The sequence below is a fragment of the Saimiri boliviensis genome, chromosome 19, assembly GCF_048565385.1.
Source record: "Saimiri boliviensis isolate mSaiBol1 chromosome 19, mSaiBol1.pri, whole genome shotgun sequence".
NCBI lineage: Eukaryota > Metazoa > Chordata > Mammalia > Primates > Cebidae > Saimiri > Saimiri boliviensis.
In genome coordinates this window covers 33,337,092-33,360,408 of record NC_133467.1, presented here as the reverse complement: position 1 = coordinate 33,360,408, position 23,317 = coordinate 33,337,092, and the positions used below count along the sequence as shown (strand labels likewise).

The 23,317-nt window shown below is 41.9% G+C and overlaps 1 protein-coding gene across 3 annotated transcripts in view; it reads right to left on the bottom strand.

The window, feature by feature from the left end:
- Window positions 1-19,691, bottom strand: part of FCRL2 (Fc receptor like 2) — a 35,102-nt gene extending 15,411 nt beyond the window's left edge. For 2 of the 3 annotated variants that reach the window (XR_012515041.1, XM_074389902.1), the window contains exons 1-5: window positions 5,861-15,344; window positions 5,319-5,603; window positions 4,163-4,450; window positions 2,681-2,959; window positions 2,306-2,422 (exon numbers count right to left, since the gene is read on the bottom strand). Coding sequence is in view for 2 of the 3 variants with exons in the window: in XM_074389902.1 (XP_074246003.1) it covers window positions 2,306-2,422; window positions 2,681-2,959; window positions 4,163-4,450; window positions 5,319-5,603; window positions 5,861-6,269 (1,378 nt within the window). In the remaining variant the exon portion in view is untranslated. Of the gene's footprint in view, window positions 1-2,305; window positions 2,423-2,680; window positions 2,960-4,162; window positions 4,451-5,318; window positions 5,604-5,860; window positions 15,345-15,585; window positions 15,607-16,876 lie in introns of those variants that run through there. The other variant, XM_074389903.1, reaches the window with a different exon arrangement.
- Window positions 19,692-23,317: the final 3,626 nt, after the last annotated feature.

Below are 23,317 nucleotides of genomic sequence, written 5' to 3'. Positions count from 1 at the left end.
CTATTTGCAGATGACATGATTGTATATCTGGAAGACCCCATCATCTCAGCCCAAAATCTCCTGAAACTGATAAACAACTTCAGCAAAGTCTCAGGATACAAAATCAACGTGCAAAAATCACCAGCATTCCTATACACCAGTAATAGACTTCAAGAGAGCCAAATCAAGAACGAACTGCCATTCACAATTGCTACAAAGAGAATAAAGTACCTAGGAATACAACTAACAAGGAACGTAAAGGACCTCTTCAAGGAGAACTACAAGCCACTGCTCAACGAAATAAGAGAGGATACAAACAGATGGAGAAACATTCCATGTTCATGGTTAGGAAGAATCAACATCGTGAAAATGGCCATACTGCCCAAAGTAATTTACAGATTCAACGCTATTCCCATCAAGCTACCAATGACCTTCTTCACAGAACTGGAAAAAAACACCTTAAACTTCATATGGAACCAAAAGAGAGCCCGCATAGCCAAGTCAATTCTAAGCAAAAAGAACAAAGCAGGAGGCATCACACTACCGGACTTCAAACTATACTACAAGGCTACACTAATCAAAACAGCATGGTACTGGTACCAAAACAGACATATAGACCAATGGAACAGAACAGAGGCCTCAGAGGAAATACAACATACCCACAACCATCTGATCTTCGACAAACCTGACAAAAACAAGCAATGGGGAAAGGACTCCCTGTTTAATAAATGGTGTTGGGAAAACTGGCTAGCCATGTGCAGAAAGCAGAAACTGGACCCCTTCCTGACACCTTACACCAAAATTAACTCCAGATGGATTAAAGACTTAAACATCAGACCTAATACCATAAAAACCTTAGAAGAAAATCTAGGCAAAACCATTCAGGACATAGGTGTAGGCAAGGACTTCATGACCAAAATGCCAAAAGCAATGGCAACAAAAGCCAAAATAGACAAATGGGACCTAATCAAACTCCACAGCTTCTGCACGGCAAAAGAAACAGTCAGTAGAGTGAATTGGCAACCAACAGAATGGGAAAAAATTTTTGCAGTCTACCCATCTGACAAGGGGCTGATATCCAGAATTTACAAAGAACTAAAGCAGATCTACAAGAAAAAAACAAACAAGCCCATTCAAAAATAGGCGAAGGATATGAACAGATACTTTACAAAAGAAGACATACAGGAGGCCAACAAACATATGAAAAAATGCTCATCATCACTGGTCATCAGAGAAATGCAAATCAAAACCACATTGAGATACCATCTCACACCAGTTAGAATGGCGATCATTAAAAAATTGGGAAACAACAGATGCTGGAGAGGATGTGGAGAAATAGGAACACTTTTACACTGTTGGTGGGAATGTAAATTAATTCAACCATTGTGGAAGACAGTGTGGCGATTCCTCGAGGACCTAAAAATAGAAATCCCATATGACCCAGCAATCCCATTACTGGGTATATATCCAAAGGATTATAAATCATTCTACTACAAGGACACGTGCACACGAATGTTCATTGCAGCACTGTTTACAATAGCAAAGACCTGGAACCAACCCAAATGCCCAACAATGATAGACTGGATAGGGAAAATGTGGTACATATACACCATGGAATATTATGCAGCCATCAAAAACGATGAGTTCACGTCCTTTGTAGGGACATGGATGAACCTGGAAACCATCATTCTCAGCAAACTGACACAAGAGCAGAAAATCAAACACCGTATATTCTTGCTCATAGGCGGGTGTTGAACAATGAGAACACATGGACACAGGGAGGGGAGCACTACACACTGGGGTCCGTTGGGGGGAAATGGGGGAGGGGTGTGGGGGTGGGGAGGTGGGAAGAGATAGCATGGGGAGAAATGACAGATACAGGTGAGGGGACAGAAGGCAGCAAAGCACACTGCCATGTGTGTACCTATGCAACAATCTTGCATGTTCATCACATGTACCCCAAAACCTAAAATGCAATAAAAAAAAAGTAAAAAAAAAAAAAAAAAAAAGAATTAGACTTTTTAATTTAAGAGTCAAACATGGAGGGAATGTGTAAATATTTTAATCTCAAGTGACTATGCACAGGGGACAATGACATATTGTGTAATTAGCAGTATGACCACATTGAGCATTACACAGGACTTTGCAGAATTTGAAGCCTAAAAAAAAAATTATTGGATTTTGGAGGGTTTCTTTACTTTCTTTTCTGTTTTTTTTTTTTTTTTTTTTTTTTTTTTTTTTTTTTTTTTTTTTTTTGTAATTTCAATCGATATCAGTAGTGGAAAGGTCATAGCAAAATATAGAAAATCCAAATAGTCAATACAACCTGATATCTTGTGGAACAGGCAATACAACAGCAAAGCAACAGCAATGGAACCGAGGACACCGAACAGCCCCCCAAGAACTCTGGCTGTCATGACGTCTCTTCTATAGCCATCAGGTCCTGAGGAAAGAAAGCAGTGCTTCAGCCCCAGAGGTTAAAGACTTGGGCCCTTCTTGTAAATGCTATGTAGGGAAGGCAAATACAAATTCCCGGAAGAGGTCATTGAAGTGTAGTCTGTACTCACTCTTCAGTGTGGGGAGCAGAGGAACAGCTGGACGCTGAGATCAGCTCCCCCCTCCTCACGCATAGCAGACGTCTCCAGACTGGTGAGACACAGCCATTGTCATCATACTCTGTATCCAGGTAACACCCACCCACCTGAGATGGAGATCAGCACTGCGTGGCTGCGCTGGGCCCCCAGGCCATTGTCAGCCTCACAGGAGTAGTTTCCAGAATGTTCTGCAGTCAGAGAAATGTTGAAGGAGGCTCCTCCTCCAGAGGGGGCTGAGCTGTTCCCCAGGGTGATATTCTCATGATAAAACCAGTACAGGATCGGGGAAGAGCCTCTCTGGGTCTCACAGTGAAGCGTCAGCAGATCCCCCACCACAGCCTGGGGCCTGGGAGCCCTGAGGGTGAGGACAGGGCAAGACACTGGAACTGACAGACACAGAGAGGGGTTATCAGAAAAGATTTGTGATGCTGCAATAGATTCACAGACTCCCATCCTGCAGGCTCAGCAAAGGGCCTGGCCCCGTGGGTATCGTGTCCTTTCCATTCTCACATTCCCGCTACAACAGTCAGAGGTAATTTTCTCAGCAATATATTTAGAAGTTTGGGGAGAATATCATTTCCGGGGTGCTACCTACAGACATAGTCATATGTTGTTCTCATCTGATTGTTTTCTTGTGCCCATCCAGCCCTCTTTTCATTTCATTTGTTTTGTATCCTGTAATTTTTTTATCAGGAAATAATTATAAGATTTCTATAATATTCTAGTTGTTCCTGGGAAAACTGATACATAGGAGCATTTCTAAGCATATGTTTTGGTGTGTTTGTTCAGCCTGGTTGAGAACTGTAGGAATGGGTTAGAATAGAAATGGCCACTGGGCTACCGGGTGATTTCCCACACCAGTAAATCACCAATAACACGTCTCCCTTTGAGTGCAATCTCTGCAAGGTAGAAAAACTGTAATCACGTTGAAGGAAATGACATAAAATGAAGCAGGCTGTTACCACTACAAACCTTGTAGATCCATGACACTCCCTGGCCCAGAGCCCCAAGGTTTCATGTAATGGATGTTTTTTTTTTTTTTTTTTTTTTTTTTTTTTTTTTTTTGAGACAGAGTTTCGCTCTTGTTACCCAGGCTGGAGTGCAATGGCGCGAACTCCGCCTCCTGGTTCAGGCAATTCTCCTGCCTCAGCCTCCTGAGTAGCTGAGATTACAGGCACGCGCCACCATGCCCAGCTAATTTTTTTGTATTTTTAGTAGAAACGGGGTTTCACCATGTTGACCAGGATGGTCTCAATCTCTTGACCTCGTGATCCACCCGCCTCGGCCTCCCAAAGTGCTGGGATTACAGGTTTGAGCCACCGCACCCGGCCTGTAATGGATGTTTTATTATCCTATTGTAGTATGGCAAGAATGCTTATGCTTCATAATCAGCTGCAGCCCTCTTTATATTTCCTTCCACAAAAAGAAACAGGTCAGCAGCCTAACCTGCAAGGGTAACCCATTTGCAAATTGCTTTTGGTTCTCCACAACACTAATCCCTGGGGCCTCCTGAAATTTCCTCAGGACTCCTGTGGACCATGACCTTGGTTTGGGAATTTATGGCAGATATGAATGAGAGTGTCACTCACTTCTCACAGGTATATTCACCACCTTGCTCTGGATAGGCTCATGGCCGTTGTCAGCTTGACAGTAATATCTGCCGGCATCACTCTCCTTCACAGCGGGGATCTCCAGCTCTGCTGACAGGGAATGCTGGGTTTGCTTTCCCAGACTGGTGCCTGTGGCCTCTCTGTACCAGGAGAACGTGACATTTCCTGTACCCCCAGCCACTGAGCAGAGCAGGATCAGTCTCTGTCCTTCAGTCACCTGTCCCCCAGGGGCCCGGGCCTCCAAGCTCACATTAGAGATGGGAATTCCTAGATGGATATAAGATAACAGGTGAGAACTCTAAGGGAAACTCTGGGAACAGGGTTTGACCGATTCCATTCTCCAACGCAAGGAGTGGGGATGTGGAGATTGTATAGAGAATCCATTATAAGCATTCCTATGGAGGTAAGGAATCTATGACAATTATCCTTGACGAATGTGGATAAAGATATTTGTATGGCCTAACCCTGGCTAATTTCATGGATGGTGATATTTAAAGAATTTGTGATGGATCATCCACTCCATGAGACAGGAAACTGTTCAATTTCTTGAAAGAGTCACTTGCAGACAGATGCCTTTTGCACAGAATATAGAGGGCACTGATATCATCAGTCCTGCCTTGGAAAAGTCACAGTCCCAATAACAATTCCTCTATCATTCTTAATTTCAAGGTTCAACCAAATACAACATCTCCTCTGACCACTCCGTTCACTCAGATCTGCTTTTCCTGAAGCTTCAGATAGCGCTATACACTATAGCACCACATTGCCTTCCGATAAGTCAATTTGTGTTGCAATTTCAGCATGTGGAGACATTTGGAGAGCCATTAGAAACCAGGGGGTTTGTCTTTCAAAGTACCCCACCCACTGCTAAATGACAAGGCCTACAGTCAGTGATCAATCAAGGCTTGATCAATGAATATTACTTTAATAAAAAAAATGATAAGGGGCTTAGTCCATTTCTGATTCTTATGAAGAAAGAAGTCAGGAGCAATATGGGGTGGGGGGGCGTTTCTAGCTTAATGTTCACTTTCTTCAAGGACAGGAGTTGAACAAGGAAACGAGAAGATTAGCAATTCAAACTGAAGCTATAGCACTCCTATCTTTTCTCTCCAGGCCCAGCCTCACCGATACTTACTCCGCACATGAATCTGGGATTGGAGGCTCTGCTTGCTGACCCTGGGAGTCACCGTTTCTGCCTTGCACCAGTAAGACCCTGTGTCATCACTCCACATGGCAGGAATCTGGAGCTCTGGGGAGCGGCTCCAGCCTGACCCCAGGACCTGGTTTTCTCTGAAGAAGCAGAACCGAAGCTGAACATACAGCCTCTGCGGAGAAAGCCGGGTCTCACATGTCAGGCTCACTGGACCCCCTTCGATGGGCTGGAAGTCACTGGCTATCAGCATAGGATGTTGAAATAGCTCTAGAGAGAAGGGTCACAACAGTCCCCAAAGCAGTGAGGTCTAAGGTTCCTGCTGAAAAGCTTCCGGTAAGAAGCAACTCCAGCAAACAAGACATTCAGAGCCGGACACCTCTTACCCATCATGGCTCCCCTGATGGTCAAACCACAAGCGTCTCAGTCTAGATCTGGCCATGAGCAGCTTCCGCCTACCCAGTACCCACCCTGCCTTGATGCTGTGGTCTCTTACCCAGCCCATCCCAAAGAAGCGAGGGTTTTACCTTGGACTCTGATCTTTACTATATTTGATCTTTTATCCGAGACCAACATCTTTCCTTTGGTACTACAGAAATAGTCACCACTGTCACTTAAAACTGCACTTTGGATCTGGAACCTTGAGACTGCTTTGAAAACAGATAACTCTCTGTTATCCTTGTGGTAAGCCATCCTCTGGATTTTCCAATTCGGTTCTCCCTGGCATTTCAGAACTATGCTGTCTCCTTCAAAGACAGAAGAGGGCGCCGAAAGGGTCAGCTTGCCTGCAAGGGAAGGAGGGAAACTCGATTTGCCATTTCTGCAGAGAACCCAGACAGGCTTCGTTGGCAGTGGGGTGCTCCCAGGCACAGCCTCTACTTTAGACAACGTAAAACAAGAGGTTCCAACCCACGCCTTCATTACTGAGACTTGCATCCCATGTTTCTTGAGGGGTTGTTACAGCTTGTGCTGCTGTAACAAGATGCCATAAGCTAAGTGGCTTATCAATAACAGAGATTTATTTCTCACAGTTCTGGAGGTTGTAAGTCTGAGGTCAGGGTGCCAGCATTGTCGGGTTGTGGTGGGGGCCATCTTCTAGGCTGCAGACTGCCAACTTTTCGCTCTACCCTCACATGGTAGAAAAAAGAACCAGCTAGCTCTCTGGACTCTTATAAAGGCATTAGTCCTATTCATGGTGGTTCCACCCTCACGATCTTATTACCTCCCAAAGGCCCCCCCTACAAATACCATCACATCTGGATTAGGGTTTCAACATATGAATTTGAGGGAGATACAAATATTCCGTCTATTGCAGGGGTGTCAAAGTAAACTTGATTTTTTACTGTTCATGAAGGAATGTTCTGATAAACTCCTCATCTTCAGCCTTCTCCACCAGTGACACCACACAGGGAAACCACTGTCCTCAGTGGGCACTTTATTTTCTCACCACCACCGCCCCCCCCCACCATGCCTTCATGCAGCCCTCAGAGCTCTACACTGTGTTAGAAATTCAGGTCTCATTCCCTCTTCTTGCCTTACCAGATAAAAGCATCAAGCGGCCTAGATTATTGGAAGTAAGCCAGTTACTGGAATAAGATCCAGTATCTTTAATTCTCTACTTGAATGCTTACAGAAAACATTTTTCTCATCTATTCAATGAAGTAGAGATTATTTTTAATCCAAGACTCAGTTCCTAGAGACTGATCATATGAAGAAAAAAGCTATTGCCAAAGACAAATGTCCTCCCCAGAGGTTGCTTTCCTTATTTTGACCCTGTCACTTCACTTATTTATGGTACCAGACTATATTTTGTGTTTTTGACATCTTCATGATATTTTAGGATTATAGTAGAGGATTTTGACCACAAAAGAAAGAATTAAGTTATACCTCAAATAAAAATCTTCTTATCACTATTCAATTGTGTCAGGACTGTCAGATGTGTAGAAGGAAGTAGAAGTCAATAGAATAAGAGATGTGATGACTCATAAAATACTACTGCAGAGCTAGAGCCAAAAAGTCACAGGAGATTCGTGGAGTTTTGAAGTATCATTTTTGGAAAAATGTATGGTTTGCTACTGGCCGTTCCAACAGAACTAGAATTACCTGTTGGACATTGGGGAACAATCTAATTTTTTAAAATGAAATTAGAAGGGCAGAAAAGGTGTGTTGGAGAAATAACTAACTTAATTCAAGACTGGTAGCCTCCTTTGCAAATGGATACTAGATCTCATGGAAACTCCACTGTGGGACTTGGAATCAAGCTGACTTTTAAACCACTGGTACAGTCTTCCTCCACAAACAGAAGAGATTCCTGTAGAGAACGCCCCTGGTGATAGGAAGAGGAGTCATGATTAGAGACGCTGTCGAAAAGGGCAAGACAGGCAGTCTCACTGGCTCCAGCCACCGCTGACAAAGTGAGACTTTGAGTTGGGCGTTAGGGATGATTCGTGTCCTCAAACTGCTTGGTAAGAGGCAGACTGCCCCAAGAGCAAGCCGGAGGGTGGAGAGCAGTGAGGAGTGGATGATCCTGAGTCCCTAATAGCAGACCAGCAAGTGGGAGCAGCTGGGTGAGCTGACTTGCAGCCCCCAAGAGGAATCGCTGGGGAGAGAGGCTAAAGCTTAGAGGCAGGAAGTAAAGATGCAGCCAGAGAGTCTCACCAGGGGATACTGATTGATTTCAGTTCTCAGAACATTGAACCTAGTGGTGAAAAGCCAGATCACACTGCTTTGAATCCAAGTCTCCTCTTGTTACCTGTGTGATACTGGACAAAGCACTTTACTCTTTGAACCTCGGTTTTGTAATAAACTATCCTATTTTTCTAAGGAAAAAAAAAAAAAAAGTATTTTTACCTTTTTCCTTCCCCCATCTCCTACTTAGCTCTTTAGGAACGCAATTAGAATCTTTACCTTCTCTCCACAAGCCACTCCTTGCACTGAAAGCTTATCTATGTTTACTTAAAGGTTCCAGAGACAGAAACTCGAAGCAAACCTGGTGCCTCCAGAATTCTCTCCCAACAGAAGATTGCCTCAATTTACAACCTAGCTCTGCCCACACTGGTGCCAGCCAGCCAGATGCCATCCAAAGCAAATCATGTAGACTTGCACCACCTTGCATCCCCTGGATGCTGTTCACACCAAGTGCCCCTTTGAAAGCCCTTGCCTTCTGCCCCAGAAGCTGAAGTGGTACTTTCAAGGCAGGAGCCTGCACTGCTTCCCCTCAGCTAAGTTTTTGAATTAAAAAGTCACTGTCTTTCTTCCAGATGTCTCCCTTGTTAATTGGTCTTTGCAAGCAGTGGGCAGGTGGACCTGTGTTCGGTTACAGTTTCTCATCTGAGAAATGGAACAACAAAGAGCATTTGCCTCTCATCAGGCTGCCTTAAGGATTCTGTGAGAAGCACACGATGGTGCTGGCATTTACAGACCACTCAGCCACACATCTTCGCAGCCTCAATGGGGGATGTCTTTGTGGCAAAGGCTAATGATGGCTGAGGAGGAATAAGAGGACATCGTAACTGCACTTCAAGAGCAACCAAAATAATGGGTTTCAGGTCTGTGAGGTGGGGTGGATTCAGGGGAACTGAATAAATGAAGGTGATTTGAAGTCAAAACCCCTGAGAGTGATGTCCTACCTATGAGGTAGACAAGTTGGTCCACAGTTCCATATGAGGGAACCCAAAGAGTCAGAACAGGGTTTGTGTGAGAGTTTGTATCCACTTGCTTCCAGCACTGCTCCGATGCCAACCACCTGGCAGTTTGGAGGCCTCAGCAGAAGTGTGCTGGCTCCACACTGGCTGTCACTGGGGTGCAACCGCAAGAGCTCTAATTTGCGTGCATGCACCATTAGTGGAGTGCAAGGAGTCAGAGGCCCTAGAAGGGAAGGGCAATAAGCCCTAATGCTGACTTGTTCATCCTCAGGGAGTTCCAAACCCTCCAGCAACTGCCCGAGAGTGGCTCTCCCTACAGAGGTGCCCAGTAGAATCTTCCTGACCCCCCGAGAGTACAGAGGAGAACTGCATTGGAGGGACAATGGTAAGGGGCAGGGAGAAGGGTAGGTTGTGAACAGAGAAGTTCTTGGGAAAAGCAAATAAGTAGGAGCACAAAGATTTAACTTGGGGCAAGATGTACGGGACTGAATCATGTTTTTTCCACAAGAATTTCAGTGAAAAAAATATCATTACAGTGAAAACCAAAAGCAAATGGTATTTCTCAGCGAAAACCAAAAGCAAATGGTATTTCTCAGCGAAAACCAAAAGCAAATGGTATTTCTCAGCGAAAACCAAAAGCAAATGGTATTTCTCAGCGAAAACCAAAAGCAAATGGTATTTCTCAGAACATCATATGAAAGGACAAGGTCCCAGGTGGTAAGTGCAGCGTATGGGTGGGGCTGAAAAGAGGAAATGGGGTAGAAGACCAGTTGAGGCAATGGATGGGGACAGAAAGACCTTTTCAGCTGCTATGCTGATTAGCATTTTCAAACCCTGCAGAGGAGTGTAATTCTCAACAGACCAGAAACTTTTCCCTGAAGACTGGGGTTCAGAGGCCAAGTGATGCCCAGCCTACATAGCAGGTTTATAGCAAAGCCATGATTTCAGTTTGGTCTTTCTGGCTATATAAGTCCTGCTCTTTCCAATACCTCATGCTGGACTAAATTTCCTCTTACTCTTTTTAAAAAGAAAAGATCTCAAACTTGAGAAGACCATCTCAACTTTCTAAGAAGCTCTTGTGCAAGGAAAGGAAAGGTAAGAGAATGAAGTGGCTGTTACCCTGTTCTCTGAATGGTTGTAGGTGATTCACTTCAGGGAGCCTGCCACCCTGGCATGATTCCACTAATGATCAGAAACCTCTTGAGTATTGATTGAGGTTTCCCCTAATTTTCATCCAGACAGTGGAGGGATAGGTATCACAGGGTGGAGCTCTGGGACCTTATGTGGGCAGAATGAATGCGAGAGACCAGACTTGTTCCTCAACACACTCCACATAGGACCCCTGAAGCTCTCCCTGGATGCTCTTGTTCTATTCAAGGTGAGGCCAGGATCTGCTTATCCCCACACTGTTCCTTAGAGCTCAAAGAGCCCCTTCCACCTGGTAGCCAACATTCAATAGACAAAGAAACAATTCTCCCTTACTTTAGATTTTGTCTTGCCTCATGTGAAGATTCTGTTTACAGAATAAAATATTTTTTCCCAGGAGAGACCCAAGATGGCTGATCACTAGCAGCTCGGGATTGTAGCTCCCACTGAAAACGCAAAGAACGAGAGGACGCCACACCTTCACATGAATTCTTGTTGCTCACGCACCAGGAGATTCCCAGCGGAGAAGCCCCACGGGTCGCCAGCGCGACTCTTGTGACCGGCGAGGCGGTTTTGCCGGCGCCTCGGAGCGTCGGTTCTTGGTGCAGAGTCAGAAAAGCACCATCAATCATAACGCCGCTGATTAGGTCGGCACAGTGGGTTGCTCAGATTTCGGCGCTGAGAATCAATAAGTTGGACGTCCACTCAGAAACCCAATTACAAAGACGGTAATTATAAAGACCGTAGATGGATAAATCTACAACGAAGGGAAGAAAACAGCCAAAAAAGGCTGAGAATACCCAAGATCAGAACGCCTCTCCCTCACTGGGGGATCCCAGTTCCTCATCAGCAACGGAACAAGGCTTGATGGAGAACGAGTGTGTTCCAATTACAGAAGCAGGCTTCAAAACGTGGATAATAAGAAACTCCTGTGAATTAAAAGAACTTGTGCTAACACAATCTAAAGAAACTAAGAACTTTGAAAAAAGGTTTGACGAAATGTCAACAAGAATACAAAATTTAGAGAGGAAAATAAGTGAATTGATGGAACTGAAAAACACAATACGAGAACTACGTGAAGTATGCACAAGTTTTAACAGCCGAATTGATCAAGCAGAAGAAAGGATATCAGAGGTCGAAGACCAACTCAATGAAATAAAACAAGAAGACAAGAATAGAGAAAAAAGGATAAAAAGGAATGAGCAAAGTCTCCAAGAAATATGGGACTATGTGAAAAGACCTAATCTACGCTTGATAGGTGTACCTGAATGTGACAAAGAGAATGAATCCAAGCTGGAAAATATGCTTCAGGATATTATTCAGGAAAATTTTCCCAACTTAGTAAGGCAGGATAATATTCAGCTCCAGGTAATACAGAGAACACCACAAAGATATTCCTCAAGAAGAGCAACTCCAAGGCACATAATCGTCAGATTCACCAGGGTTGAAATGAAGGAGAAAATACTAAGGGCAGCCAGAGAGAAAGGTCAGGTTACCCACAAAGGGAAGCCTATCAGACTCACAGCAGATCTCTCAGCAGAAACCCTACAAGCCAGAAGAGAGTGGGGACCAATATTCAACATCCTTAAAGAAAAGAACTTTCAACCAAGAATTATACATCCAGCCAAACTAAGCTTCATAAGTGAAGGAAAAATAAAGTTTTTTGTGAACAAGCAAGCACTCAGAGAATTCATCACCACCAGGCCTGCTTTACAAGAGCTTCTGAAAGAACCACTACACATAGAAAGGAACAAACAGTATCAGCCTTTCAGAAAATACCAAAAAGTAAAGAACATCAATATAATGAAGAATTTACATAAACTAATGGGCAAAATAGCCAGCTAATATTAAATGACAGTATTAAACTCACATATATCATTATCAATTCTAAATTTAAATTGACTAAATTCCTCAATTCAAAGACAGGTAATTTGGACAAAAAACTAAAACTGTATGCTGCATCCAGACCTATCTCACATTCAAGGATACACGAAGACTCAAAACAAAGGATGGAGAGAGACTTACCAACCAACCAGAGAGCAAAAATAAATAAATAAAAAGCAGAAGTTACAATTTTTGCCTCTGATAAAATAGTATTTAAGGCAACAAAGATCAAAAGAAGCAAAGAAGGACATTATATAATGATAAAAGAATTAATGCAACAACAAGAAGAGTTAAAGGTCCTAAATATACACGCACCCAATACAGGAATACCCAGACATACAAGACTTATAAAGTGACTTAGACTCCCACACAATAATAGTGGGAGACTTCAACATTAATATTAGACAGATCAATGAGACAGAAAATTAATAACGATATCCAGGACTTGAACCCAGATCTGGAACAAGTAAACGTAATTAACATTTATAGAACTCTCCACTTTACACAAAATATACACTCTTATCAGTACCACATCATATCAACTTAGAAGTTTAAACGAAATGTTGGTTGGCTCCTTGTTTGTTACTCTCTTCCCTCATTTTCTTTCATGTCTCCATTATTAAGGACAATTACAGGCATACCCATATTTAGACTGCATTCTAGCCCGGGCAGCAAAGCAATACCCCCATTCTCTCTCCCTCTTCCTCTTTCTCTTTCTTCCTCTTCTTTATTCTTTAAAAAAAAAAAAGAAAAGAAAAAGAAAAGCACCATCAATCTTAACGCCGCTGATTTGGTCGGCGCAGTGGGTTGCTCAGATTTCGGCGCTGAGAATCAATAAGTTGGACGTCCACTCAGAAACCCAATTACAAAGACGGTAATTATAAAGACCACAGATGGATAAATCTACAACGAAGGGAAGAAAACAGTCAAAAAAGGCTGAGAATACCCAAGATCAAAACGCCTCTTCCTCAGCAGGGGATCCCAGTTCCTCATCAGCAATGAAACAAGGCTTGATGGAGAACGAGTGTGTTCCAATTACAGAAGCAGGCTTCAAAACGTGGATAATAAGAAACTCCTGTGAATTAAAAGAACTTATGCTAACACAATCTAAAGAAACTAAGAACTTTGAAAAAGGGTTTGACGAAATGTCAACAAGAATACAAAATTTAGAGAGGAAAATAAGTGAATTGATGGAACTGAAAAACACAATACGAGAACTACGTGAAGTATGCACAAGTTTTAACAGCCGAATTGATCAAGCAGAAGAAAGGATATCAGAGGTCGAAGACCAACTCAATGAAATAAAACAAGAAGATAAGACTAGAGAAAAAAGGATAAAAAGGAACGAGCAAAGTCTCCAAGAAATATGGGACTATGTGAAAAGACCTAATCTACGCTTGATAGGTGTACCTGAATGTGACAAAGAGAATGAATCCAAGCTGGAAAATATGCTTCAGGATATTATTCAGGAAAATTTTCCCAACTTAGTAAGGCAGGATAATATTCAGCTCCAGGTAATACAGAGAACACCACAAAGATATTCCTCAAGAAGAGCAACTCCAAGGCACATAATCATCAGATTCACCAGGGTTGAAATGAAGGAGAAAATACTAAGGGCAGCCAGAGAGAAAGGTCAGGTTACCCACAAAGGGAAGCCTATCAGACTCACAGCAGATCTCTCAGCAGAAACCCTACAAGCCAGAAGAGAGTGGGGACCAATATTCAACATCCTAAAGGAAAAGAACTTTCAACCAAGAATTTCACATCCAGCCAAACTAAGCTTCGTAAGTGAAGGAAAAATAAAGTTTTTTGTGAACAAGCAAGCACTCAGAGAATTCATCACCACCAGGCCTGCTTTACAAGAGCTTCTGAAAGAACCACTACACATAGAAAGGAACGAACAGTATCAGCCTTTCTAAAAAATACTAAAAAGTAAAGAACATCAATATAATGAAGAATTTACCTAAACTAATGGGCAAAATAGCCAGCTAATATTAAATGACAGTATTAAACTCACATATATCATTATCAATTCTAAATTTAAATTGACTAAATTCCTCAATTCAAAGACAGGCAATTTGGACAAAAAACTAAAACTGCATGCTGCATCCACACCCATCTCACATTCAAGGATACACAAAGACTCAAAACAAGGGATGGAGAGAGACTTACCAACCAACCAGAGAGCAAAAATAAATAAATAAAAAGCAGAAGTTACAATTTTTGCCTCTGATAAAATAGTATTTAAAGCAACAAAGATCAAAAGAAGCAAAGAAGGACATTATATATGATAAAAGAATCAATGCAACAACAAGAAGAGTTAAAGGTCCTAAATATACACGCACCCAATACAGGAATACCCAGACATACAAGACTTATAAAGAGACTTAGACTCCCACACAATAATAGTGGGAGACTTCAGCATTAATATTAGACAGATCAATGAGACAGAAAATTAACGATATCCAGGACTTGAACTCAGATCTGGAACAAGTAAACGTAATTAACATTTATAGAACTCTCCACTTTACACAAAATATACACTCTTATCAGTACCACATCATATCAACTTAGAAGTTTAAACGAAATGTTGGTTGGCTCCTTGTTTGTTACTCTCTTCCCTCATTTTCTTTCATGTCTCCATTATCAAGGATAATTATAGGCATACCCATATTTAGACTGCATTCTAGCCCAGGCAACAAAGCAATACCCCCATTCTCTCTCCTTCTTCCTCTTTCGCTATCTTCCTCTTCTTTATTCTTTTTCTTATTATTCTTTTTCTCAAAAAAAAAATAAAAAATTTTCCCATTGACTTTCTTCACTAAGCACAGATTTAACTCAGAGTAAAATAAAATTAGCTTTATGTCTGTCTTTATGATTAGAACAGTAATACATGTATTTTTAAAAACTCAAAACTAAATACTAAATCTAGAGCAGGGGTTGGCAAACTATGGCCTGTGAGCTGGCCAACATTGTTTTGGTAAACAAAATGGTATTGGAATATAGCTATCCTCATTCATTTACGTATGGTCTTGCCTGCTACCACAGTTAACAGCACACACCTGAAAAGCTTAGCCTCTTTACTCTCTTGCCTTTTACAAGAAAAGCTTGCTGACTCCTGAGCTAGAGCTAGAGAAGCAATGAGGACACGTTTATTGACCCTGCAGAAGTTTGTAGTTCTGACATTTTCCTCTATAAATAACTTTGCAGAGCCGTGAAAACATTCAGCGTGCAGCCAGACAGTATTGAGGCATTAGAGTCCTATGGGCAGGAAAACAATTCTCTCCAAATTGTTCTCCAATCTGCACGCCTTCTTTCAGACATTACTGACCTTCAATACAGCCAGGCTTTTAAAGCAGAGGCAAGCATCTGGGACCTTGAGAAGGCTGGGTGGGACCTGGTCGTCCAGACATGCAAGCAGTGGCGGAAACAGGCTGCGTGACCTCAGAACACGTCGGCCTGGAGGGCAGTACTGTTAGGACGTCTTCACAGGCTTTCCAGAGCCACCATGACAGAACCCTGGGGTAGCTGGGTAACTGATACACCTGAGACCAACAACAAAGACAAGGAGGACTCACCTGCCTGTTCATTGACTGCAGCTGTGAGGAGATCAAAAGCCAGAGATTAGCACACAGCATTTGCCCTTATAATTGATAAATTTATATTACTCTGGTAAATTGCTCAAAAACTTCTTTCCATTTTTTCTTTCTTTTCTGTTTCCCTAATCTCTCAAGATGTGTGCTCGAGGAGAGACTGAATTGTTAGTAAGGAGAGATTAGAGAAATAGATTGTTTAGTCACAAGGCGAGTTGCAAGCCCAACCCTTGACTAAAGGGATTGCCAAGAATACCCACGTTGGATATTTAGTAACTCTCCTTGATTTCATTTTTCTTCCGCCATCCCCCACAAGTCTACCTCACACTCAGACTTTTCAAGTGGTAGACAGACATGACAACATGATCATAAAGGGCTCATCAGGAAACATACATCATGAGAGTTCAAAGAAATCAATAAATCAGTTTTTTCCTGTGGCCATATTTTATGTTAGAGCCCTTTTATTCCAGTAACAAATACTTATTTAGTGCCTCCACAGCATAGAGAAAGGAATCTCCTTTTTTTCTGAGATGGAGTCTCACTCTGTCACCCAGGCTGGAATGCAGTGGTGTGATCTTGGCTCACTGCAATATCCACCTCCTGGGTTCAAGGGATTCTCCTGCCTCAGCCTCCCAAGTAGCTGGGATTATAGGCACCTGCCACCATACCCAGCTTATTTTTGCATTTTAGTTGAGACAAGATTTCACCGTGTTGGCCAGGCTGGCCGCGAACTCCTAACATCAGGTGATCCACCCACCTCGGCCTTCCAAAGTACTGGGATTACAGGCATGAGCCACCGCTCCCAGCCAAGAATCTTATTTTCTAGCAGCAGCTGTCATCGCCCTCATCGTCCACATTAAACAGAAGAACATTAGCAAAGGGTCTCAATGCATCTGCTGAACCCAAATCTTATAGATAACAATTAAATAATCAGTGTTCATGGAGGAGAAGGGCATACTAAATGCCAATATTATGAACATTTTACTATGAGAACATCTTATTCAATGAGATCTAAGACATTAAAATAGCAATTCATGACCAGCAAATGGCAAAGCGTTCTACCCTGAACACTAAGCATTGTGCTTAATGCTTAATGGATGTGCAGCAATTTCATCGTCCTCAGCCTACTTCTTTGCATCTGCCTCTGAAGCCCAGGCTGGAGGAAGGACCTGAGCACCCCCACCATTCCCTGGGTCCGATAAAACCTCCAACCTTTTGGGAACTGTAGACCTCATTCTGCTGCCACTTCAGATCTCAGCCAAATTATTGAACTCACCGAAGATAACCAGCAACGACCACAGCAGCATGAGGACCTGATCCAGCTATTTGAAAAGAGATGTACTCTTGGCCACCACCTGGAGCCTCTGAGCAGGGGATGAAATGTGGTTTTCAGAATAGGTTTTGTATAATTAGCAAAAAAGGAAGTAGAAGAGTGCCACATTTTACCATTATCCTTTTATCCTATATAAGGGCTAAAACAGGTGTCCCCAAACTTTTTACACAGGGGGCCAGTTCACTGTCCCTCAGACCGTTGGAAGACTGCCACATACTGTGCTCCTCTCACTGACCACCAATGAATGAGGTGCCCCTTCCTGAAGTGTGGCGGGGGGCCAGATAAATGGCCTCAGGGGGCCGCATGCGGGCCGTAGTTTGGGGACACCTGGGCTAAAACAATTATAGCTGATCCTTTCAGTGCCAGAGAAATTCCAGACCCTGACACTCATGATGAGAGCAAACATTTACATATGGGTTGTAATGAGTCAGAGACACAGTTCTAAGTGTCTCGTGTTTACAGTTATTTATTACCTTCAGCGAGTTTCTGCAGTTGGCACTATCTCCTTTCACATGACTGAGGAAATTGAGGCACTAGTAAAGAAAAGTGTCTTAGCCTATTAGGGCTTCTATAAAGAATACCTTAGACTGAGTAATTTTTTAAAAACACAAATTTATCACTCGTAGTTCAAGAGGCTGGGAAGTTTAAGATCAAGGCACCAGTAGATTTCGTGTCTGATGAGGGCCTTGTTTCTCACAGATGGTGTCTTCTATGTGTCTTGACATGATGGAAGGGGCAAACCAACTCCCCCCAAGATTCTTTTGCAAGAAGACTAATCCCTTTCATAAGAATTCCACCCTCATGACCCCTAAAAGGATCCAGCTTTTATTAATGAGTTAATGAAATTCATTACTGATTAACGAAATCAAGGAGAGTCACTAAATATCCAACAGGGGTATTCTTGACAATCCCTTTAGTCAAGGGTTGGGTTTGCAACTTACCTTGTGACTATACAATGAATGACAGCTCTGTGCTCGAGGGAGACTAAATTGTTAGTAATGAGAGATAAAATAAATAAAAGGTATCCACCTTTTATTCTTATTGTATTAAGTATCAAGATAAATTTTTCTAGGACACAAATATTCAGACCATAGCAGCAAGTAAAATGATCAAAATCAGCATAGTCTATTTCCAGTAGTGAAAGAGCTGGGATTCAAACCCAGGGAGCCCAGTTCCACAGTCTGGCTCTTAAACACTGTGCCATATTATCTTGATATATTGTTTCTGAATGTCCTAAAATAATAAGGCCATTGTTTCAATAGCTCGTATTTCTTAAGTAAAATTTTCTTTAGTCAATCGCTGACTTTCTAGAATTATGTTTTACTAAACCTTAAAACACTTGCTGCATATTGCTGAAAACATTGCCATTTTTCCTTTTGTACCCCAGGCTGATCCTAATATAGTTAACCCACACAAAGCAAAGCATGCATCATGTGAACACCTTTTATCACACTCACTTTGATCAGATATAGTCCCGGTGGATGTTGTCTCATAAATGAACCTTACGCAGGATGAAACTCTAAACCACAAAATAATAGGTCCTTTTAAACTGGGCACTAACTGAAAATAAAGTATTCATAGACTCTGTGTATCCTGCTCAGGTACTTACATTTACCTGAATACTTAACATTGAATTTTTAACAACTGAATACTTAACATTTTATTCTCACTATTATCATAGTTTTAGTTTGAGAAATGCTTATATTTATATGGGATGGTCATTAAAGCCTTGCTTATAAGAATATAAAAAGAAAATACAAAATATCTCACAAGGAGAGATGAGTGTTAAAAATAAGTTATGTGTCAAAATGATATGGAAAACCAAACAGCCATTAAAATAATTCTGTAGAAGAATATTTAATAGCAAGATAAGATGTCTAGGATATATGGTTAAGAAAAAAGTGGCTTCAGAGTGCATTTTATCTGCTGCACATCACCCCCCCTGCTCACCGGTTAAAAAGTGTCTGAGATAATTAGAACCACAGTGTTAATGTAATTACATCCGAAAAATCTAATTAAAGCTGAGTTTTATTTTCCTCATTTTGCTTATCTGTGTTTTCTACTATTCTTACAATAAACATATTCTATTTATGTACTTTTTAAAGACTCACATAAAACAAAACCTAGGTTTTATGGCCTCTCCCATCTTTAAGTGTTGAAAACAATACTACTTTAACTTCCTGCATGGGCAAATGGTCTGTATGTGTTTGAAAGAGAAAGTTGTTCCCCCCCAAGAACCAAAGCTAGTCACTGACCTTGTCATCAAGTCTCGCCTACCGGATGGGTTTCTAGGTGGCCTATAATTCCTCCCCGTTCTGACCAACGTGGAAGGTATAGAAATTTTGTGGGCGGGAGGGAATTAAGGAAAGGAGTAAAGAGAGGATCATGAGAAAGTTGGTGGAGGATTGGTGGTGGGTACAGGTTTTTCATAGACATTAAGGAGATTTTTCAAAATATCTATATCCCTTCACTGATTTCTATATACCCTCTATGGAAATGTGGCCTCTTTGGTTAAAAAAAATTAATATTTCTTAAGGTCTTAGCAAATGGTATGAGGTAAAATTCACAGTTGGTATAAAAGATACAGGTGGAAAGCAGCAGAAATGAGGTGGGTGGGTCACAGAGGTGGCAACAAATCCTCTAAGATGATTAACACGTTCCATGTGGATGCTACTCTGTATCTGACAGATGGCAGTAATTTACCTGTGAATAGGCATATTCTGGAAGCATACCTAAACTTGAATGCACGCCAGGGACCATGGCCAGAGATTAAGAAGATTAACGGATATTTGGGGGGGAGGGTGGGAAGCAACTTAAAAATTAAGGTAATAGTGGCAGGAATAAAATTGTGTGTTTGTAGGTCTGATCAAAGTGAGAGAAAACAACACTCTTTGTGCAAGGACATTTTGCCACCAACAGGATGGAGTCACAGGTATCAGAAAGCAGCAGCATTGGACATACGTATAAACACCTCTTAGATCAACCAGGTGAACGCTTAACGTGGAAATTCCACAGGTGGTAACATACTGAAGCCTATTCTGCCAGATGCAAAGCAACAGTCGTCTCTGTGAACCGTGTTCAATGTCTTGCATGGAACGTAAAGTTCCATGCCAAGTTGGGGCATGCCAGACTGAGACAGAGACAAATAAAGTCTTCATGAAACATGTCAGAATAAAACAAATCACACCTCCTACTTGATGAAGTTGATTACTAGGACAGTTAGCATGGAAAAATAAAAAATGAAGCAGGTTAACTTCCAAGATCCCTAGATAGCATCTTTTGAGCTTGGGGTTCCAAAGTCACTATGAGAGAATTAAATGTCATAATATATGTGAATTACTTATTATAGTAATTGCTGCATAAATGGCAGTAGAAGTAGTCATAGTCATGGTCGTCATCATTGCTATGGCAGTAGTGATAGTAGAAGTTTAAATAATTACTGTAATTACCTTGAACAGCATGATATGTCTTTGTTGGGTGGGGCTTTCCCTAATAATGTCCTGTCCAAGGCAGTAACTAGATACTTTCAGAGTTCCATAGAGGTGATGCTGTTTGTGGAAGAACTTCCTAGCAGAACAGGCTAGCAGAAATCCAAATATTTTCTGTGCAGACACTCTCCAACGTAATTTAGACAGAGCCAGGCCCCTCTGTCCAGAAGATTTTTTACAATGAAATTTATTATTTCTAGAAGTCCACTAGGGCTCTACATGGGCCAAATAGCATGACAGAGAATTCAGACAGGGTGTGAATGCATGGAAGCTAGAGTTCATTAACTCCCTGGAAGATTTGAAGATAGCAACACCCCAGAGTCAGAGAAGGCAAGAGTAAGTTGTAGTTTTAGATACTGATACCTCTAGGGGACTGGAGTTTTACAAAGTTCATTTTTTTTTTCTACTTCACGAAGAGTATCAGTTCCTTTAGTAGGAATGGAAGCTATGGTAAATCCTTACTAAAGAAGACATACCTATTCCTTCCTATAGTGTAAGTGGAGGAGAACCCAGCCTTGGTGTCTAAGGGAAGGCAGAGACACAGGAAGACTTAAGGAGGCTCCTGGAAGACATCAGAGCAGCATCTGTGATGGGGAGCAGTATTCTCTCTGAGTGTGAAAATACCTCCTGGCAGGTGGCCTGGGCCCCCTGAGAACAGCAGGTGGGGAGGGATGCCTAGGGGTCAAAGACAATTCAGTTCAAACCTTTCTACTTTCTGTTTTAATTGTATAAGTGTGAGTTTTCCAGAAAGTGGATGAGTTATGACTTTTCAGGCAAGAGGACAAAGCGGAGCTGTGAACCATGGGTCATCGACTACACCAACCCTTAATAGAGTAAGCCAGAGCAGCTTCCTGTGAGTGTCTTTCTGGCAGGCTGGTGAGCATCAGTTCTGCTGCAGTAGAAGAAAAAAGCAAGAACCAAGATCCAGATTACACTGATGGCTTTCTATCTTGTTTCACCACTTTTTTTTTTTTTTTTTTTTTTGCTCACTCTTCTAACACACTCTGCTAATAACTTTTTCACAGTTCATAAAAGTATGATTCCTAAGCATAATCATCATTCATTCATTCATGCATGCATCCATACATTCAGTTACTCAGTAGAGTTTTATTCAATGTCCCCTACTTTATGGGTAATATACTTGGCACTAGATATGCATAGATAAAAGGATATGGTCTCTACCCTTAAGGAAATCACATTCTAGCATCGGAATATGGACAGAGAAGAGTAAACATACTTGTGTCTCACATGCTGTGGTGGAGCTCCGTACAGAACGTGAGTGGGTGCAGTGGAGATTAAGGAGTAAATGAATATTGAAAGAAAGATTTTGATCAAACAAATTAAGACTTGGGAGGATGGAGAAGTTCTAGGCCTAGAAAGCAGCATGGTAAGAGGGCAGGGACCCATCCGGGCTGCTCAGGTATCCACAGGCACTTTAGAATGGCAGATGCAAAGGTACAAGCAGGACCATCCACAAGAGGTAAGGCCCAAAGGTAGGAAGGTGGGAAAACCCCTGTATTTTCGTAGCGTGGAAGACACATTCACTCCATTCCCAGGAAAGAACACCATTCAGTAAAATTCGTTTGGTCTTTTTACCAATGCCCCTTTATTCCTACTATTTGTTCCTCTGCATGGGAAGAGAGGCTCATCTGATTGGTGAGTTGAGTTGAAGATGTCAGCTCATGACCTCTTGTTCCCTCTCTTCTCTTGTCCTCAAGCAGAAAATAATATCTTCCTGCTCATGTTTCCATGTGTAATTATCTCCGTGAGTTGTCACAGAAGCCAGGGTCCTCTGCTGGCTGAACACAACTCTCAGCAAGTCCCAAAGTCTATTGACAGAAGAGTAGAGAAAACCTCCATTTGGCTCAAATATAAGTCCCATGATCTAGTCTAGTATGGTCATTATTAAAGCTGATATTTTCTCTTTAATCTGACTTTATTTGCCAGCTCAGTTCCGAGCCTGTAGAAGACACATAAGGGGAGCAGCACCCATAAACTCCTAAATATTTCAGGGCTCTTGAGGGCATTTCAACCACGATCAGAACATAATCATTTTGGATTTGGATAGCAGGGTTTATGTGGACTGAAAGGAATAAAACTAATAAAGAGAAGAAATGTATGGCCACTGATAGAGTCCAGCATGGAAGAGATGAAGCCTTGAACTAAGGTGGTACTGATGAAGAGGAGGACATACATTTTGCCAGAGTCAAAATCTGCAGAGCTTGGTGACTGGTTACACGTGGGTGTGAGAGTGGAGCCAGAATTCAGGCAGATACCTAGGTTCCTGGACCTTGTTTTTGCTGAGTTAGAAATCTGCTTTAATTTTATTTAAGGCAGCCTACTCTGCTTCACTGGATTGAAATCTTTTTTCCCCACCTCATAATCCTTTATCCCCAAGATTCCTCTTAGAAGCTATCCCATACTTTCTGTGACCAAGCTAATCGCAATCTCATTAAATAAATTTTGCAGGGTTCTTCCAGAATGGTTGCTTCCTCATATTTTGTCTCAGCTTTAGACTCCTTTTTCCTTTCTTCTCTGTTTAACTATCTCACTCAAAGTTAGTGTTGTCATTTCCTGAATGCCATAGTGGCAGATTTATCTGTGTCTCACAGGAAACTTACACACCTCATGACAAGAAACCACCACTATTGAACCATCCAGGAAGACCAGTCATAAGAACGTATATGGCAAAGCAATAAATGGTCCTCTGGTTAAGAAATCCAGAGCTTAGGCGAGCATAAGGCAAAGGGTGGGATCAGTTCTAGAGCTGCCTTCTAACAGTTTCTGTGTCTGTGCATAACTAAAATTAGAATTTCCTTCCAGTGTTTCTCAAGTAATTGATTTTTTTTTTTTTTTACTTTTCTGTGGCATCACATTCATAAGAAACTATAAAGAA